Below are 18,838 nucleotides of genomic sequence, written 5' to 3'. Positions count from 1 at the left end.
CCTTCGTGTTTTACACTCCTCCTCACAAATCACAGGATCAATAACAACGGATAGATAGGAGTACCATAAAGAAACCAGTATTTTACCCATAATCAATAGCACAATGTAATCTCAACCTTGAATCAATATTTGAAAGTTACCAAATCTCAGTGAAACCAGATATAAGTCACCCAACATTTCAAATAACCCGCTAAGCATGGATAGTAGAATTTAAGGCTACAAAATAGACAAGAATAGAATTTCACTCGCATGATATGACTCGACAACGATGCATAGATGCTCGTCACCTAACCTATACATCGCATTTAACAACCAAACACGTAGCAAATGAACACATAATACCTATTCCCTCAAGCCAAAGTTAGACACGATACTTACCTCGCTCTGAAGGTCACTTAATTCTCAATCACGACTTTTCCTTTGGAATTCACCTCCAAACCACTCGTATCTATTCAAAAATGACTCAATAATATCAAATATTGCTAAAGGAATCAATTATATTTCATAAATTAAATTTTCCAAATTTTCCTCCAAAAAGTCAAAAAATCGACCCCAGACTCGCTTGGTCAAAATTCGAGGTTCGGACCAAAATTATTTTACCCATTCACCCCCGAACCCGAATATGTAATTAGTTTTGGAATCCGACCTCAAATAAGGGTCTAAATCCTCAAATTTATAAAATCCCTACTTTCTACCTTAATCCCTAATTCTACCATGAAAAATCTAGCTTTTAGGTTGATAATTCATAAAATGTAATGGGTAATTGAAAGAAAATATTTTAGAATCACTTACCAACACTTTGGGGAAGAAACTGACTCTTGAAAATAGCCTCTACCCGTTTGGTTCTTGAAAAATAATGAAGAAATGGCTTAAACCCGTGTTTGGAGTCTGTTTTAAGTCATTGGACAGGCCTTCATCACGTTCACGAGAGGCCTGTCACGATCGCGATGCACAGCGGCCTAAGGCCTTCGCGTTTGCGAGTCTTTCTACGCGTTCGCGTAAGGCACCTCCCCCCAAGCCTTCACGTTCGCGACCCAGTGGACGCGTTCGCGTAGAAGAACATGACCCCCCTCCCCCAGGTCCCTTAAACTATTGCGTTCGCGTGAGACAGATCGCGTTCGCGTAGGGTACCACTCCCAACTCTTCGCGTTCGCGACCAGTCCTTCACGTTCGCGAAGAAGAAAATTCCCCAGCCCCCATTTTACCTTTCGCGTTCGCGACACTACCGTAGCCTATCTGAAACTTACCCGAGCCCTCGGGGCTCCAAACCAAACATGCACATAAGTCTAAAAACATCATACGGACCTGCTCACGCGATCAAATCGCCAAAATAACACCTAGAACTATGAATTTAGCACCAAATCAAATGAAATTCTCAAGATCACTTAAAAATTTCTATTTTCTCAACTGGACGTCTGAATCACGTCAAATCAACTCCGTTTCTCATCAAATTTCAGCGACAAGTCTTAAATATCATAATGAACCTATACCGGACTCCGGAACCAAAATACGGACCCGATACTAACAATGCAAAATATCAATGAATTCTTAAAAACAAATAATTTCCAAACTTTTAATTTTCATCAAAAATTCATAACTCAAGTTAGGGACCTCCGAATTCGATTCCGGGCATACGCCCTGGTCCCATAATTCGATACGGACCTACTGGGACCATTAAAGCATGGATCCGGGCCTGTTTACCAAAAATATTGACCGAAGTCATCTAAAATCAACTTTTAAGGCAAAAATTTTTATTTTCATTAGTTTTCAACATAAAAGTTTTCCGGAAACCTGCCCGGACTACGCACGCAAATTGAGGAGGGTAAAAATGAGATTTTAGGCTTAAGAGCATAGATTTGAGTTCTAATGCATAAGATGACCTTTTGCGTTATCACATTCTCCACCTCTAAAACAACCGTTCGTACTCAAACGGACATATAAAAGTAACTGGGCTTGTGAAAAGGTGGGGATATCTACTCCGCATATCGGACTCGGACTCCAAAGTAGCTGCATCAATATGCTGATCTCTCTACTGCACTCAAACTGAAGGGTAACTCTTTGATCTCAACTAGCGAACTTGCCGGGCTAGAATTGCCACCGGCACCTCCTCGTAAGTCAAATCTTTGTCCAACTGGACACAGCCGAAATCTAACACATGGGACGGATCGCTGTGATACTTTAGAAGCATGGACACATGGAATATCGGATGAACAACTGCTAAAATAGGTGGCAACGCAAGCCTGTAAGCCACCTCTCCCACTCTCTCAAGAATCTCAAAAGGTCCGATATATCTAGGGCTCAACTTGCCCTTCTTTCCGAACCTCATTACACCCTTCATGGGTGATACCCGAAGTAACACTCTCTCTCCGACAATGAATGCAACATCACGAACTCTACGGTCGGCATAACTCTTATGCCTGGACTGAGCTGTGCGAAGTCAATCCTGAATAATCTTGACCTTATCCAAGGCATCCTATACTAAGTCTGTGCTCAACAACCGAGCCTCTCCCGGTTCGAACCACCCAACTGGCAACCGACACCGCCTACCATATAATGCCTCACAGGGAGCCATCTGAATGCTCGACTGGTAGCTGTTGTTGTAGGCGAACTCTGCAAGGGGAAAGAACTGATCCCATGATCCTCCGAAGTTTATAACACAAGCACGGAGCATATCCTCCAAGGTCTGAATAGTACACTAGGACTGCCCGTCCGTCTGAGGATGAAATGTTGTGCTCAACTCAACCTGCGTACACAACTCACGCCGAACTGCCCTCCAAAAGTGCGAGATAAACTGTGCACCTCGATCAGAAATGATAGACACGTACACACCATGAAGACGGACGATCTCATGAATGTAAATCTCTGCCAACCGCTCTGAGGAATAGGTAACTACCACAAGAATGAAATGCACTGACTTAGTGAGCCTGTCCACAATAACCCAAACTGCATCAAACTTCTTCTGAGTCCGTGGGAGTCCAACAACAAAATCCATAGTGATACGCTCCCATTTCCACTCAGGAATATCTAACCTCTGAAGTAAACCACCAGGTCTCTGATGCTCATATTTTACCTGCTGGCAACTTAGGCACCGAGCTACATAGGCAACTATGTCCTTCTTCATTCGCCTCCACCAATAATGCTGCCTCAAATCCTGATACATCTTGGCGGCGCCTGGATGAATAGAATACCGGGAACTATGGGACTCCTCAAGGATCAACTCACGAAGTCCATCCACATTAGGCACATAAATATGACCCTGCATCCTCAAAACTCCATCATCTCCAATAGTAACCTGCTTGGAACCCCCGTGCCGCACTGTGTCTCTAAGGACAAGTAAATGAGGATCGTCATCATGCCGATCTCTGATGCACTCAAACAAAGAAGACCGAGCAACTGTACAAGCTAGAACACGGCTGGGCTCAGAAACATCTAACCTCATGAATTGGTTGGACAAGGCCTGAACATCCAATGCAAGCGGTCTCTCACAAACTGGAATACATACAAGGCTACCCATACTGACTGACTTTTTACTCAAAGCGTCGGCCACCACATTGGCCTTCCCGGGATGATATAATATGGTGATATCATAGTCTTTCAATAGCTCCAGCCACCTCCTCTTCCTCAAATTGAGTTCCTTCTGCTTTGAACAAATACTGCAAGCTCCAATGATCAGTGAATACCTCACATGGCACGCCGTAAAGATAGTGCCTCCAAATCTTCAGCGCGTGAACAATGGCTGCCAGCTCTAGATCATGAACATAGTATTTTTTCTCGTGAACCTTCAACTTCCGTGAAGCATATACAATAACCTTGCCACCCTGCATCAATACCGCACCCAAACCAATACGAGATGCGTCACAATATACTGTATAAAATCCTAAACCTGTGGGTAACACCAATACCGGTGCCGTGGTCAAAGCAGTCTTGAGCTTCTGAAAGCTCGCTTCACACTCGTTTGACCATCTGAATGGGGCACCCTTATGGGTCAAGCTGGTCAATGGGGATGCTATGGATGTAAACCCTTCCACAAATCGACAGTAATAGCCTGCCAGACCCAGAAAACTACAGATCTCTGTAGCTGATGTGGGTCTAGGCTAGTTCTGGACTGCCTCAATCTTCTTTGGATACACCTGAATACCCTCTGCTGATACAACGTGACCCAAGAAAGAAACTAAACTCAACCAAAACTCGCATTTTGAGAACTTAGCATATAACTGGCTATCTTTTAGAGTCCGAAAAATGATCTGAAGGTGCTGCTCATGCTCCTCTCGACTGTGGGAGTAGATCAAGATATCATCAATAAACATAACCATAAAGGAATCCAAGTAGGGTTTGAACACCCGGTTCATCAAATCCATGAATGTTGCTGGGGCATTTGTCAGCCCAAATGACATTATTAGAAACTCATAATGCCTATACCGAGTCCGAAAAGCTGTCTTAGGAACATCTGATGCCCTAATCCTCAACCGATGGTAGCCAGATCTCAAATCAATCTTTGAAAACACCTTTGCACCCTGAAGCTGATCAAATAAATCATCAATCCTCGGCAATGGATATCTGTTCTTGATGGTGACTTTGTTCAACTGCCAATAATCTATACACATCCTTATCGATCCATCTTTCTTCATCACAAACAACACAGGTGCACCCCAGGACAAGACACTAGGTCTAATGAAGCCCTTACCAAGCAAATCTTGCAATTGCTCCTTCAATTCTTTCAACTCTGGCGGGGCCATGCGATATGGCAGAATGGATATAGGCTGAGTGCCCGGAGCCAAATCAATATCCCTGTCGGGTGGCATCCCTGACAGGTCTGCAGGAAACACCTCTGGAAACTCACAAACAACCGGCACCGAATCTATGAAAGGAACCTCCGCACTAGAATCGCGGACATAAGCCAAATAAGCTAGACACCCCTTCTCGATCATATGTCAAGCCTTCACATAAGAGATAACTCTACTGGCAGAATGACCAAGATTTTCTCTCCACTCTAATAGAGGCAACCCCTGCAAGGCTAAAGTCACCGTCTAGGCGTGACAATCTAATATAGCATGATAAGGTGACAGCCAATCCATACCCAATATGACATCAAAATCAACCATGTCAAGAAGTAGAAGATCTATACGAGTCTCAAGACTCCCAATGGTGACCACACACGAACGATAAACACGATCTACAACAATAGCATCTCCCGCTGGTGTGGACACATACACAGGACCACTCAAAGAATCACGGGGCACAACCAAATAGGAAGCAAAATAGGATGACATATAAGAGTAAGTAGATCCCGGATCAAATAGAATTGAAGCATCTCTACTGAAAACTGAAACAGTACCTGTGATACAAGCGTCAGATGACTCAGCCTCAGGCCTGGCTGGGAAAGCATAACACCGGGGCTGGGCCCCACCACCCTGAACTAAGTCCCTGGGATGGCCTTTAACTGGCTGGTCTCCACCTCTAACGGCCTGACCTCCACCTCTAACAGTCTGGCCTCTACCTCTGGCTGCCTGACCCCTGCCTCTGGCTGGCTGAGCAGGTGGTGCAGCAAATGTTGTCAGGACCATGGCACACGAACTCTGATGCTGTGAGCTGCCCGTTGCTCGAGGGAAAAATCTAGCAATGTGCCTCGGATCACCACAAGTATAAATAACTTCGGATGTTGTGACAGCTGACCCTGAAGCTGGCCTTATCGACCTGAATAATCACCCTGATAACTCTGGAGTGGAGGTGCACTAATAGGAGCTGGTGGTGCACTATAGGCTAGCTGGTCGGAATAATGCATCTGAGGGCCACGACCACCTGAGGCATCGTGGGATGCCTGGAGCACTGAATGAAACGGCCTGGGAGGATGGCCTCTACCAAAAGTACTCCTGCCTCTAGGTGAGGCACCGCTGAACTCACCGGAATGACGAGGTCTCTTGTCAGACCCCTGACCTCCCTAAGTAAGAACCAGTTCGACTCATCTGGCAACATTAACAGCCGCCTGAAAAGAAATATCACTCCCAGTCTCCTTAGCCATCTGCAATCTGATAGGCTGAGCAAGTCCATCAATAAACCTCATCACCATCTCTCTCTCTCTCTCTCTCTCTCTCTCTCTCTCTCTCTCTCTCTCTCTCTCTCTCTCTCTTTGTGGGAAGCAGAAGAATAGCATGATGGGCCAAATCCACAAAACGGGTCTCATACTGAGTAACATTCATACTGCCCTGCTGGAGACGCTCAAACTGATGGCGACGCTCCTCTCTCAATGTGATAGGCAGAAACTTCTCTATGAAGAGCTGAGAGAACTAGTACCAAGTAAGAGCGGCGACCCAGCTGGTCTGGTCAACAAGTAATATCTCCACCATTTCTTGGCGGAACCAGTCATTTGAAATGCAGCAAAATCGACCCCATTGGTCTCCACTATACCCATGTTTTGTAGAACCTCATGACAGTTGTCAAGATACTCCTGGGGATCCTCTGAAGTAGCACCACTGAAGTGAACAGGAAAGAGCTTGATAAACCTGTCCATTCTCCATAAAGCCTCAGAAGACATAGTTGGCCCATCTCCGACCTGTGCCGCAATAACCGGCTGAACTAATTCGACTGGCTGAGCTGCTGGAGCCTGATACTGGGGAGCAATCTGCTTCAAAGCAGGAGTGGTGGGAGTCTGGGCATCTCCTCCAACCTGAGAGACTGCTGGTGCCATGGGAAATGCGCCAGTCTGGACCACACTCTCCATAAATCCCACCAAACGGACCAAAGCGTCCTGAAGTACTGGGGTAGCAATGAACCCCTCCGGAACCTGAGCTGGTCCGGCAGGAACAGTCTGGGCTAGAACCTCCTCGTCAAGCTCTATCTGAGGCTCCACTGCTAGGGCTGCTGCCCGGGCTCTAGTCTGAGCCCTGCCCCTACCTCGGCCTCTGGCATGGCCTCGAACTTTGCCCCGCATAGGAGCTGTCACTGGAGGCTCTGGTTGTTTCTCAGCGGAGGAAGCGGTACGTGTTCAATCAGTATTGAGAAAGAAAAATCGCATGACAGAGAAGAATAGAAGTGAAACCTGTTCCTAAACTTCATAGCCTCTGGAAGATAAGCACAGACGTCTCCGTACCGATCCTCCAGACTCTACTAAGCTTGCTCGTTAATCGTGAGACCTAGGCAACCTAGTGCTCTCATACCAACTTATCACGACCCAAAATGTTTTACCGACGGGACCGTGATGGCGCCTAACATTTCACTTGCTAGGCAAGCCAACGTTAGAAAATCGTTAAACCAATTCCTTATTTCCATTCAGTAAATAACAACAATTAACTAAGATGAAATATAATAAGTACGGAATATTATAAAACTGTATTAATTACTACCACCCACATCTGAAGTCACAATTCACGAGTATTCTAGAATTTACTATAAGTAATAGCCTGAAAGAAATACAACTCTCTGAATGAAAGAAAACAGTAGTACATAAAAGATAGACGGGGACTTCAAGGTCTGTGAGTGCCGACAGATCTACCTTGAATCTCCGGACAGTGGACCAATAGCAAATCTCGATTAACCTGAGCCGGTATCAAAATCTGCACAGAAAGTGCAGAGTGCAGCATCAGTACAACCGACCCCATATACTGGTAAGTGTCAAGCCTAACCTCGGCGAAGTAGTGACGAGGCTAGGACAAGACACCCACATATAACATGAACAATATAATCATGCTAGTGGCAACAACAGTAAATAAAGCAATAACACAGAAATAATGGGAAGGGGACATACAGTGGGGGAATACAACATAAAGAGTGAGAATAATGAAAAGACAGTATTAAAAATAAAATCCTTAAATGAATTGAGCAATTAAAACAGCAAAGGAAAACTGCACGACATCACCCTTCGTGCTTTTACTCTCAACCTCACCAAATAAATAAATAGAACAGCACGGCATCACCCTTCGTGCTTTTACTCTCAACCTCACCCAAATAAATAAATAGAACGGCACGGCATCACCCTTCGTGCTTTTACTCTCAGCCTCACCAAATAAATAAATAGAACGGCACGACATCACTTTTCATGCTTTTAAACCTCTCATAATATACACGGCATCACCATTCGTGCTCACTCTTACTCACAATATGGATAATGCATGCACGGCATCACCCTTCGTACTTTACACTCCTCCTCACAAATCACAGGATCAATAACAACGGATAGATAGTAGTACCATAAAGAAACTAGTATTTTACCCATAATAAATAGCACAATGTAATCTCAACCTTGAATCAATATTCGATAGTTACCAAATCTCAGTGAAACCAGATATAAGTCACCCAACATTTTAAATAACCCGCTAAGCATGGATAGTAGAATTTAAGGCTACAAAATAGACAAGAATAGAATTTCACACCATTTTACCTTTTGCCTTCGCGACACTACCTACGCGAACGCGAAGAAGGGCACACCAAAACAGCTGCTGCAGCAAAAATCTCAGATTTTCTAAGTGCAAATCACCCCGTAGCCTATCCGAAACTCACCTAAGCCCTCGGGGCTCCAAACCAAACATGCACATAAGTCTAAAAACATCATACGGACCTGCTCGCGTGATCCAATCGCCAAAATAACACCTAGAACTACGAATTTAGCATCAAATCAAATCAAATTCTCAAGATCACTTTAAAATTTTTATTTTCTCAACTGGACGTCCGAATCACGCCAAATCAACTCCGTTTCTCACCAAATTTCACCGACAAGTCTTAAATATCATAATGAACCTGTACCGGGCTCCGCAACTAAAATACGGACCCGATACTAACAAAGCAAAATATCAATGAATTCTTAAAAATAAATAATTTCCAAACTTTTAATTTTCATCAAAAATTCATAACTCAAGCTAGGGACCTCCGAATTCGATTCCGGGCATACGCCCAGATCCCATAATTCGATACGAACCTATCGGGACCGTCAAAACACAGATCTAGGCCCGTTTACCAAAAATATTGACGGAAGTCAATTAAAAATTAACTTTTAAGGGAAAAATTTTTATTTTCAATAGTTTTCAACATAAAAGATTTCTGGAAACCTGCCCGGACTGCGCACGTAAATCGAGGAGGGTAAAAATGAGATTTTTAAGGCTTAAGAGCGCAGATTCGAGTTCTAAAGCATAAGATGACCTTTTGGGTCATCACAAAAATGCATCTTTATGCATGTATGTCAAGTGTGCATATCAACGCGATGCAACTTAGTAATAAAACCATATGCATACTCTTAGAGTATCATTTCACTCAGTCCTCCCAGTCACTCAGTCCTCACAGTCACTTAGTCCTCACAGTCACTCAATCCTCCCAATAGCTCGGCACTCGCACTCAGTAGGTACCTCCGCTCACTGTGATATGTACAAACTCCGGAGGGGCTCCTTCATCCCAAGCACTCACGTGCTGCACGGATAACTTACGTGCTATAGTATAAATATCTGGATCCGCACGGATAACTCACGTATTGCACGGACAACTCACATGCCATAGTATAAATATTTAGATTCGCAGGACAACTCGTGTGCTTCATGGACAACTCACGTGCTATAGTATACAAATCTGGATCCGCACGGACAACTCACATGCCATAGTATAAATAACCTCACAATCAGGCCCTCGGCCTCATTCAGTCATCAATATCTCCAGTCTCTCGGGCTCACAATGCCATGAACTAGCCCAAAATGATGATATGATGTGCCAATATATATAGCAACAAAGGCTGAGATATGATACGAAATGAATGAACATGATTGAGTATGAAATTATAATTTAAACAAATAATTCAACAACAATACGACCTCTGTGGATCTCAATAATACCGGCATATAGCCTCAGCATGATTTTTAACTCAATTTCTCTAACACATGAAAGTACATGGAAAATGCTAAGATTATTTGACTACACAATTTCACGAAATTAATTACGTCACATTTTCTATGGTGCACATACACACGCCCGTCACCTAGCATGTGTGTCACCTCCAAACTAATCACATAACACGTAATTCGGGATTTCATACCATCAACACTAAGTTTAGAAGTGTTACTTACCTCGAACAAGCCGAGTCCAATATCGAGCAAGCTAAACAATGCTCCAAAAATTCCATTCTGCGCGTATCAACTTCTGAATGGCTCGAATCTAGTCACAATTAATTTGATTCAGTCAACACAAATTATAGGAATTAATTCCGTAGTAAAATACTAATTTTTTCACAAAATCCGAATTTACACTCAAAAATCACCAGTGGGGCCCACATCGCGAAACCCGACAAAAGTTACAAAATATGAACGCCCATTCAACCACGAGTCTAACCATACCAAATTTAACAAATTCTGACAACAACTCGACCTTCAAATCCCCAAATCTCATTTTCAAATTTCTAGGCCCAAATCCTCTAATTACACCTCAAAAACATGTAATCTAGTCGGAACACTCAATGATAATTTAATATTATCGACTAACAATGATCACAAGTGACTTAGCTTAAGTTTTTCCTGTGAATTCTCTCTGAAAATCGCCCCAAAACCGTGGTTGGAATGTCTAGAATGACAAAAAAGTCAGACCCTTCTATTTTTGTAGCCTGCTCAGCGTTTTCGCTTCTGCGGAGTACTTAACCACATATGCGGTCTCGCAGATGCGAGGTCCTCCTTACTTCTGCAGCTTATTTCGCTTCTGCGGACAAGAGTCCCGATTCTACGGCCTCGCATTTGTGAAACCCAAGCCGCTTCTACGATGAGGCCCATCCCCTCTCACTTCTGCTTCTGCTTCTGCGATCAACTCATCGTAGGTACGAGTCCGCTTCTGTGGTCCTGCGTGTGCACCTGCGGGCCCTGCCCCTGCCAAGCCAGTTTTGCTTTTGCGCAACCAAGCTCGCTTCTGCGAGCGCGCACCTGCGAGCCAATATCCGCACGTGCGATTGCATCAGTAGACAATAACAAGTTTCAATTGTTCTAAGTCCGAATTTGATCCGCTAACCATCTGAAACTCACCCGAAGCCCCCGGAATATCTACCAAATACACCAACAAGTCCTAAAACATCATACGAACTTAGTCGAACCTCTAAATCACGTCAAACAACGCTAAAACTACGAATCATATCCCAATTCAAACTTAATGAATTTAAGAATTTTCAACTTCTACATTCGATGCCAGAACCTATCAAATCAAATCTGATTGACCTCAAATTTTGCACACAAGTCATAAATGACATAACTGACATATTTCAATTTTCAGAATTGGATTCCGACCCCAATATCAAAAAGTCAACTCCCCGGTTAAACTTCCAAACTTAAATTTTCATTTTAGCCAATTCAAGCCTAATTTAACTACGGACTTCCAAATAATTTTCCGGACATGCCCCTAAGTCCAAAATCACCATACATAGCTATTGGAATGATCAAAACTCTATTCTGAGGTCGTTTACATATAAGTCAACATCCGGTCAACTATTTCAACTTAAGCTTTAAATCTTGGAACTAAGTGTTCCAATTCATTCTGAAACCTCTCCGATGAGTCACATAATTATAATAGAACACGGGATAAGCAGTAAATGGGGAAATGAGGCTGTAATAGTCAAAACGACTGGCCGGGTCGTTACAGCAACACATGTGGAACCAAAAGATCATTGTGGAAGGAGAAACTATCGAGCCAGACAGGTATCACACCGGTCATATGTACTACTACCTATCATGGTTGGAAGATGACGTAGCTAGGGACGTAAAACTAGGGGTCAATCTAAAGGATAGGATCATAGACGAAGTGGCTGAGGCACAAGTAAATTACAAGAGGCTACGCAAAAGGGTGTTCGAGTCCGAAGCTAAACATCTGGAGAGGTAAACATGGAGGCAATAAAGGAATGGAAGGAGATTTCCACTAAGTTAACGGAAAGACTAGAATTCCTGGAACAAGGAATGATGGAGGTAGAAGAGAAGATGAGAAAAAGACTTTCAGATTGCCAAGGCATGGACGACGATGAAGGAGGAAAGCTGGCAAAAAGGTTACTTACTGTTGGATATGCGCGATCTGGGAAACATGATTGATGGGGTCAAAAGATCCAAGCATGGAGAAGGTCCTTCAGGGACCAAGTAGATTAGAAAATGATGTTCTTTATTGCTTTTTAGCTTAGATTAGGTTTCGATATAATAAGGCTAATTGACATTAGTAAATATATTATTGTCGATTTAGTAAAAGGTTGTTTTGGTTCACTTTCGCATTAGTGAAATAAAGCAAACGTGGGCACCAATTTTCTCCAAGTATATGTGTTACGCTTGGTAGAAGTAGAAGTACTCCGGGGCAGAACGAGTTGGTCTTACGCTTGGAGCAGAAAATTCTGGAACTACAGGGTGAGCTTGAGCAGGTCCAAAATCTGGCAAACCTTTCCCTTACTCTCAATGTTCCCGACATTAACCAGCAAAACACGACTATCCAAAACCAAACACCACCATAAAACACACAAAACCAGAACCCACCACCCATGGCTCCAAATCCTCCACACCAGTATCATAATCTCGTACCTCCCCAGAACCTTAACCTACTACCAGTGCAGATCCCTCAACAACATCACCATCATCCAACTCAATACCCGTAGACCACTATATATCACACCTCCCAAAATGCATCATAACCTACTCCTGATCCACAAAACTCGACCAATGATCACCCATATACCCAAGTTCTTGGGACTCATCAAAGCAATCTGATATATGTAGAAATCTTACCACATACCCCCACAACAAACCCCATACATACCTGAATCGTCTGAGAAGGACCTGCTCATTAGAAATATGGCAGAAGAACTCAAGAAACTCACAGGGGGGTCTAGAGTATTGAAGGTGGGAAAGACGTTGAAGGACTGAATTATGAAGATTTGTGTATTCAGCAAGATGTGGAACTGCCAGAGGGTTACAAACCTACAAAGTTCTAAATGTTTGATGACACTGGTGATCCGAAGGTGCATCTACGAACATATTGCGACAAGCTTCTAGGAGTGGGTAAGAATGAACAAATCCGCATGAAATTGTTCATGTGAATCCTTACAGGAGACGCTTTGTCTTGGTATATCTATAAAAACCCGAAGAAGTGGGCAAATTGGATAAGCATGGCATCAGACTTCATGGATAGATTTAGGTTCAACACGGAGAACGCGCCAGACGTTTTCTATATTTAGAACATCAAGAAGAAGCCGACAGAAACCTTCCGCGAGTATGCTACTCATTGGAGGTCAAAAGACGCAATGGTAAGGCCAATGCTGGAAGAAGAACAAATGAACAAGTTCTTTGTTAGAGCTCAAGATCCGCAGTATTATGAAAGGTTGATAGTCATCGAAAATCACAAGTTCTCATACATCATCAAGTTATGGGAAAGAATAGAAAAAGGAATCAAGAGTGGGATGGTAACTAATTTTGAGGTGCTACAGGCCACGAATAAAGCTTTGCAATCACGAGGTATTTCAAAGAAGAAAGAAGTGGGTGCCGTGATGGTAGCCAGGGCCCTAAGTCTCCCCTCACATACCAAACACCTCATCTACGTATCAATCCTCACCGCCCAAAATACCAATACCATGACGCCACCTACCATACCTATAACACTCAACCTGCATATTACTATTTACCTCCACCCGCTCGCCAAAGCTACCCAAAGCTACATCCAAATTTTGACCGTAGACTTCCTAGACAATACACCCCAATTGCTGAACCCATAGCCCAACTATATGAAAGACTGAAGGCAGCTGGTTACGTCACCCATATTCTTGTTTTTGTTGTAGAAAATCCTTCCCAGATCAACCCTAACAAAACATGTGCTTATCATTCAGGCATGAAGGGTCATACCATTGAGGAATGTTGCACGTTGAAAGACAAAATTTAGATGATGATCAACACTAAGGTTATATAAGCAAAGGAAGTTGTACCGAACGTCCGCAACAACCCTCCCCCAGATCACAGAGGTGAGGGAGTGAACGTGATTGAAACTTATGTAGAGTGGGATCAAGAAGGGTCCATTGGACTCATTCGAGAGGGAGATGCTTCTAAAACATCTCTGGTCACCCTCACGCCAGTTGTGGTACAAACCCAGGCGCCATTTAAAGTTAAGGTAGCTATACCCTTCACTGTAATGGTAGCTCCCACGCCATCTTACGATCCTGATGCCGTCCTGTGAGATTATGTTGCGGAAGTAAGAAGAAAGGGAAAGGCCAAAATGGAAGAAACATGTGCCGCACAAGGTATGACTAGAACTGGCAAAGTTTACACACCTGAGAATCTGGGAGGAACAAGCAAGGAAATCGCACCTAAACTGCATGTTGTTGAGACCGGCACTGACAATCTTTGGAGAAAGATACAAGCAAGAGAATACTCTGTTGACCACCTGAACAAGACCTCTGCTCAGATATACATCTTATCACTATTGCAAAACTTAGACACGCACAAGAATGCTCTGATGAAAGTGTTGAGTGAAGCCAGAATCACTAGTGGAGAGATGGCTAACATGGTCGGACAGGTATTAGAGAGCCATAAAATCACTTTCCAAAAAGATGAGTTACCACCAGAAGGACTAAGTCATAACAAGGTATTGCACAACACAGTGCAATTCGAGGATAAGTTCATTGCCAGGGTCCTGATAGATGGAGATTCGAGTATGAATATATGTCCACTGACCACTCTAAAGAGATTAGGTAAGGGCTTGTACGAGATACGAATGGGGAACATGAATGTAAAGGAGTTCGACGGATCTCAAAGAGCCACTATCGGGGAAATTAACCTTGATCTACAGATGGGTCTGACTTGGTTTGATATTGAGTTCCAAGTGTTAGATATATCTGCTACTTACAACCTATTGTTGGGACGACCGTGGATACATGCAGCTGGGGCAATGGATTCTACTCTGCACCAAGCTGTGAAGTTCGAATGGAGTCATTAGGAGGTGATAATTTATGGGGATAAAAGCAACCCTATCTACACCAACCAAATTGTTCCAGCCATCAAAACAGGAGGAAGTTGGGTGAAAATACATATCACCGCATTGAATGGGTGAACGCAATTGAAAAGGATCGATGGTGGAGCAAGACGATAGAAAGCATATTGTTGTGGACGGGATATGAACTAGGCAAGTGTCTTGGCAAAAAGCTTCAGGGGATCACTAAACATGTACAACCACAGTATCATGGTACGACCTTTGGACTCGGATATGAATACACCGTGCAAGAGCATCAAGATTGGATACCGACATGGCGCGCCCATTATTATTCGCTGGAACAACCCGTACCACATATGTACCAGCCATTCCGTCAAGTTGACATGATGTGGGGAACCGAAGAAGATGAGGTTTTAGCCGGTGTGAGGAAGTTTTTTCTGGATGAGGAAGACATGGATTGCATTGCAATTGTCGAGGAGGGGGGAGGAGGAAGACCTTACCATTCAAACAATGGAGGAGGGAGTTGTTCTCAAGAATTGAACCGTTGCACCATCCCGGATTCGCCGAGTTCCTGGGTAGCCTAGCAAATTAGCATGACTTATTTTCAAATTGTTTTGAGCATTTAAGACATTTTTCAGTATTTTGTTTTGAAATAATTACTCGAGCCATCGAGTCGTACTTGTTGACATTTAAAATTTTCCTTAATGCATTATTACTTTTCATATTTATTATTATCTTTCTACATTCTTTTCAGCATAATTATTATATATCTTGATGAACCTACGACCGTGACATGTAATGAGATGACGCAACATAAGGACAGTGATTCAACGGATCTAGAGTATGATGTAATACCTGAGGAAATTGTCAAATAAGTAAAGAATTTTGAAAACAAACCGAAGTGTAATTTGGAGGAAACCGAGGCTGTTAATTTAGGGGATTCTGAAACAGTCAACGAAACTCGCATAAGCATTCATCTATCACCGATAGAAAAGGGAGGGTATATCAAGTTTCAAAAGGAGTATGAGGACATCTTCGCATGGTCCTACGACGATATGACTGGTTTAAGCATATCCATAGTGGCTCAGAAGCTACCCACCAATCCTATGTGTCCACTGGTAAAGCAGAATCTCAAAAACTTCAAGCCAGATATGAGTTTGAAGATAAAAGAGGAGGTCACAAAGCAAATCAAAGCCAAGGTTCTCCGAGTGGTCGAATACCCGACCTGGTTAGCCAACATTGTGTAGGTTCCAAAGAAAGATGAAAAAGTTAGAGTTTGTGTTGATTACCGAGATCTGAAGAGAGCAAGTCCCAAGGATATTTTCCCGCTACCTAACATACACATACTAATTGACAATTATGCCAAGCATGAACTCTAATCCTTTGTGGATGGCTTCGCAGGATACCATCAGATTTGGATGGATGAAGAGGATGCCGAAAAGACCGCCTTTATCACACCATGGGGGATATATTGTTATAAAATGATGTCATTTGGTTTAAAGAACACTGGGGCCACCTACATGAGGGCCATGACGACTATCTTCTACGACATGATACATAAGGAAATAGAGGTGTACGTAGATGATGTTATCATCAAATCCAAAAGAAGTTCGGATCACATAGCAGACCTGAAGAAATTTTTTGATCAGTTTCAAAAATACAACTTGAAGTTAAACCCTGCAAAATGTGCCTTCGGAGTCCCTGTGGGAAAATTATTAGGTTTCATCGTCAGCCGCCGAGGTATTAAGCTAGAACCGTCAAAAATCAGAGCTATCCAGGATTTGCCACCACCAAAGAATAAGAAAGATATGATGAGTTTTCTAGGGCGCCTCAATTACATAAGCATTTATAGAACACTCAATAGTGATATGTGAGCCAATATTCAAAATGCTGAAGAAAGATGTTGCAACAAGCTGGACTGAAGAATTACAGAAGGCCTTCGACAAGATCAAGGAGTATTTGTCTAAATCACCCGTGTTGGTCCCTCCGGAACCAGGAAGACCTCTATTGCTTTATCTGTCTGTGTTGGATGGGACCTTTGGTTGCGTTCTAGGAAAACATGATGAAACTGGGAGAAAGAAACAGGCGATATATTATCGGAGCGAGAAGTTCACGCCTTACGAAGCCAGGTACTCTTTGTTGAAATGCACCTGTTGTTCTTTGACATGGATAGCCCAGAAGTTGAGACACTATTTCTGTGCGTACACTACAAATCTCATATCAAGGATGGATCCGCTAAAATATATCTTTCAGAAGCCCATGCCTACAGGTAAGTAAGCAAAGTGGCAGATATTGTTGAGTGAGTTTGACATCATCTATATAACTGAGAAGGCAGTCAAAGGGCAAGCATTGGCCGATCATTTGGCCGAAAATCCCATAGGCGGAGAATACGAACCATTGAAGACGTAGTTTCCTGAAAAAGAGGTATCTTTTATGGGAGAGGATATTACCTAGGCATACGACGATTGGAGTATGTTCTTCGACGGAGCAGCAAAACTTCAAGGTAGTAGGCATAGGAGCCATCTTAGTATCATAAATCAGTCAACATTACCCGGTATCCGCAAAACTCAGATTCCCGTGCAACAACAATATGGCAGAATACGAGATTCAGGAGCTTTTAGTAATCAGAGATTCAGATCTATTGGTACACCAGGTTCTAGGAGAATGGGCTACTAAGAATACCAAAATAGTGCCATACTTGCATTGTGTACAAGAGCTAATCAAAAGGTTCACGAAGATAGAATTCAAGCATGTCCCAAGGATTCAGAATGAATTTGTAGACACACTAGCCACCTTGTCTTCCATGATACAACATCCAAACAAGAACTTCATCGATCCTATCTCAATAGGAATTCATAAGCCGCCGGCCTATTGTGCTCATGTTGAAGAAGAATTTGACGGAAATCCGTAGTTCCATGAAGTCAAGGAATACTTAAAAAAGGGAGAATATCTAGAGAATGCTACACACACCAGAAGCGCACGCTCCGAAGATTGGCCAATCATTTTTTTCCAAAGGGGATGAATTCTATATAGAAGAACTCCCGAATTGGGATTACTGCGATGTGTCGATGCCAAGGGGGCATCTAGATTGCTTGAAGAAATATATGCCAGAACCTGCGGACCCCACATGAACGGCCTCGTTTTGGCCAAAAATATATTAAGAGCGGGATATTTTTGGATGACTATGGAAACAACTGCATCAAATATATTCAAAATCATCACCAATGCCAGATACATGCTGATATGATATGAGTACCGCCCAACGAACTCAATGCAACGAGTTCACCCTGGCCTTTCTCTGCTTGGGTCATGGATGTCATCGGACCAATCGAACCCGCTGCTTCAAACGAACATAGATTCATTTTGGTGGCTATAGACTACTTCACAAAATGGTTGGAAGTTGCGTCCTATAAGGCTGTGACTAAGAAGGTCGTAGCGGATTTCATCCGGGATCGCATCGTCTGTCGATTTGGAGTACCTGAATCAATCATCACTGACAATGCCGCTAATCTCAACAGTGATCTGATGAAATCCATGTGTGAAATATTCAAGATCAAGCATCAAAATTCCAAAGCATACCGCCCGCAAATTAATGGAGCCGTAGCAGCCGCCAATATGAACATCAAGAAAATATTGAGGAAAATGGTGGACAACTACAAACAATGGCATGAAAAGCTACCATTTGCTTTACTCGGGTATCGAACCACAATTCGTACATCAACTGGGGCAACTCCCTATTTACTGGTTTACGGTACTGAAGTCGTTAGTCCCGCCAAAGTAGAGATCCCTTCCTTAAGAATCATACAAGAAGCCGAGCTCAGCGATGCAGAATGGGTATGGAACCGGTATGAACAACTAGCTCTCATTGATGGTAAGAGAATGAACGCAGTGTGCCACAGCCAACTCTACTAGAACAGAATGGCAAGAGCTTTCAACAAGA

General features: G+C 43.1%; 1 protein-coding gene across 1 annotated transcript; it reads left to right on the top strand.

The window, feature by feature from the left end:
• The first annotated feature begins 16,785 nt into the window (after positions 1 to 16,785).
• Positions 16,786 to 17,809, top strand: LOC138909170 (uncharacterized). The gene is made up of 2 exons (XM_070200353.1): positions 16,786 to 17,027; positions 17,470 to 17,809. The coding sequence occupies exons 1-2, from the start codon at positions 16,786 to 16,788 to the stop codon at positions 17,807 to 17,809; spliced, it is 582 nt and encodes a 193-aa protein (XP_070056454.1).
• Positions 17,810 to 18,838: the final 1,029 nt, after the last annotated feature.

The sequence above is a fragment of the Nicotiana tomentosiformis genome, chromosome 4 (genome assembly GCF_000390325.3).
Source record: "Nicotiana tomentosiformis chromosome 4, ASM39032v3, whole genome shotgun sequence".
NCBI lineage: Eukaryota > Viridiplantae > Streptophyta > Magnoliopsida > Solanales > Solanaceae > Nicotiana > Nicotiana tomentosiformis.
The sequence above is the reverse complement of the archived record's forward strand: the minus strand, read 5'-3'. Positions and strand labels throughout refer to the sequence as shown.